Source organism: Plasmodium gallinaceum, assembly GCF_900005855.1.
Source record: "Plasmodium gallinaceum strain 8A genome assembly, contig: PGAL8A_v1_76, whole genome shotgun sequence".
NCBI lineage: Eukaryota > Apicomplexa > Aconoidasida > Haemosporida > Plasmodiidae > Plasmodium > Plasmodium gallinaceum.
In genome coordinates, this window is record NW_021628238.1 from 2,339,370 (window position 1) to 2,342,031 (window position 2,662).

Genomic DNA, 2,662 nt, shown 5'->3' on the forward strand with positions numbered 1-2,662 from the left:
TTATATTTTTTTTTTTTTTTTTTTTTTTTTTTGTTAGAATAATTCTGTATGTTAAAATTTAAATATATATATATATATATATATACATATGTATATATATTTTTATGATTTTCTTAATTTTATAAATAATTTTTTTTTTTTACAGTTTTAATTATTTGTTAAAATTAATTTGATAATAATATTTTTTTAATATTTAATGGCAATATATGTTATATAACTACGTTTATTTTATACACCTTAATACAACAGATTAAATTATTTTAAAAATATTTAATGCAAAGGATTTATGTTGAAATGTATTTATAAATTGTAAAAAGTAAAAAAAAGAAATAATAAAATTTGATTTATGTAATATATGTGGCATACTTATGTTTAAAAAAAACCATTATATATATATATATTTGTATATATAAATTTTTTATTTTATATTTGATACTATATCATTTCATTGACTTAATATTTATGTATATATATAATTACAGAATAACGTTATGATAATATAAAAATATATATTATTGAATTTTTTATATTATTAATATGAATTTTTTTATTTTTAAAAATGCATATATTACATAAAATGAATTAATATACTTTATACATTCATTACCTATTTTAATACATCTATTATAATTCAAAAGAAAGCATATTTATTTTATTGAAAATTAATTAAAACATTTAATTAACAAAAATTATGAAAACCTTCTTTATTAATTTATGAAAAAAAAAAAAGAAAAAAAAAGGTATAAAATTTTGTCTTTTTTTTTTTTTTTTTTTTTTTTTTTTTTATAAGGTATCCATATATTTATAAAATATATTATTAATTCTTCATAGTTTTGTAAAATAAATAAAAAGAGAGTAATATATGTGTTGTATTACTTTTGAAAAAAAAAAAAAAAAAAAGAAAAATAGAAAAATATTATAAAGTTTAACAAAATATAATAAAATAAAATAATAATGGCTCTATTAAATATAAAGAATAATGCAAATATTTCTTTGCATTCAATGAGATATTCAGATTTACAACTTGATTATGATAGTGATTCTTCTTCAAATGAAGAATCTCCTTTTTTTTCAGTTGATGATTTTTCTAATGAACTTCATAGTAGTTTTGATGATATTTCGGATTACATTGTAGTAGATGAATCTGATTTGAAAAGGGAAAGATCAGAAAATACTAGTAGCGAAAATAACGAAACTACATCAACAAAAGATATAGAGATGAAAAAAGATGAAAATGTCAAAAATGAAAAAAAATATAAAAACGCAAATTATTCAGAAGAGAGTAAAAATTGTAGTGATAATAATAATGACAATAAAAATAATAATAACAGTGATAATAATAATGATGTTAATAATAATAGTACTAATGGTAATAATAAAAAGCAATGTTTTAGTAGAACATTAGGAACAGAAGGTAGAAAAAGAATGCTTAAATTATTAAGAAAAGCTTATAAATATAATGAAGAATGTAAATTAATTATGAAAAATAAAAATCCTCCCTTATCAATAAGTTATTTACCTTATTTTAATTTGTCAATGTTATGGCAATTAGCTGAAGATTTTGGTGTTTTTAATGAAGCTTTAAAAATTCATAGAGAATGTATCAAAAAAAGAAATTCTAATGTACGATTTAGAGCTAATGGAAAAGCATCAGGTAATTATAATTTTCAAGAGTTAAACAAAAATACAAAATCTTCCAAATCAGAATACATGTCTGATTACGTAGGTTCAAATATGGATACACAAACAGGAGAAGATTGTGAAATGGCTAATAATAATATTTTAAATGATGATATTCAAGGAAAAAGAAAAAGAAAAAAAAGTAACAATTAAAAAAAAAAATACATATCTGTGAGTTATCCAATAAATTTTTAAGTAGTTTAATAATAGAAAGATAAATATTCTCCATCTTATATACATTGTGTATAAAATTTTTAGAAAGTTTCTATTTAAAAATTATTTTACCATATTTACTTTAATTGTTTGTGTCTCTTTTATTACATTATTTAACATATATATTTACTTTTGGTTATATATATATATATATATAATTTTCTTTCCTTTTATAAATTTTTTTAATTTTAAATTTCTTTAATTTAAATTTTTATATATGACTTTAAATATATATATATATATATATACATATTATTTTTAATTTTATTTGAATTTCTAATTTTTTATTTACAATTTTTTAATATTATTTTAATTATATATTAACTTTTTTTTTTTTTTTTTTTCATCTTTATGTTCATATTTTATTATACATATATATTTATGTAATATATTTTTTTCTTGAATTATGACCATATAATTTTAAGCTTTAGTTTTAATAATGTAATCCTATTTATTTTTTTACTTTTTCGTATTAATTATTTATATATTCTATTTTATCAAATTCATATTTTGTATAAAATTTATTTTGATTTTTAAATGAAATTTTCAGAATATTTAATATAAAGAACATATTTTTATCATATTTATATTTATATATACTTGTGAATATACGTTTTAAGGTTAATGCATATATATATGCAAATACTTATTAAACCTTTTTTACATACTACTTTTATTTATTTTATGATTGAAATTATTTTATATTAATTTTTTTTTTTTTTAATCTGTCACATTTTAAAAATAGAAGAAAAAAAAAAAAAAAAAAAAA

The 2,662-nt window shown here is 15.8% G+C and overlaps 1 protein-coding gene across 1 annotated transcript; it reads left to right on the top strand.

Annotated features, from left to right (window-relative positions):
- Positions 1–954: 954 nt before the first annotated feature.
- On the top strand, positions 955–1,833 carry PGAL8A_00250300 (conserved Plasmodium protein, unknown function; the record flags this gene model as incomplete). The annotated part of the gene is made up of 1 exon (XM_028671242.1): positions 955–1,833. The coding sequence occupies one exon, from the start codon at positions 955–957 to the stop codon at positions 1,831–1,833; it is 879 nt and encodes a 292-aa protein (XP_028527914.1).
- Between the last annotated feature and the right edge of the window lie 829 nt (positions 1,834–2,662).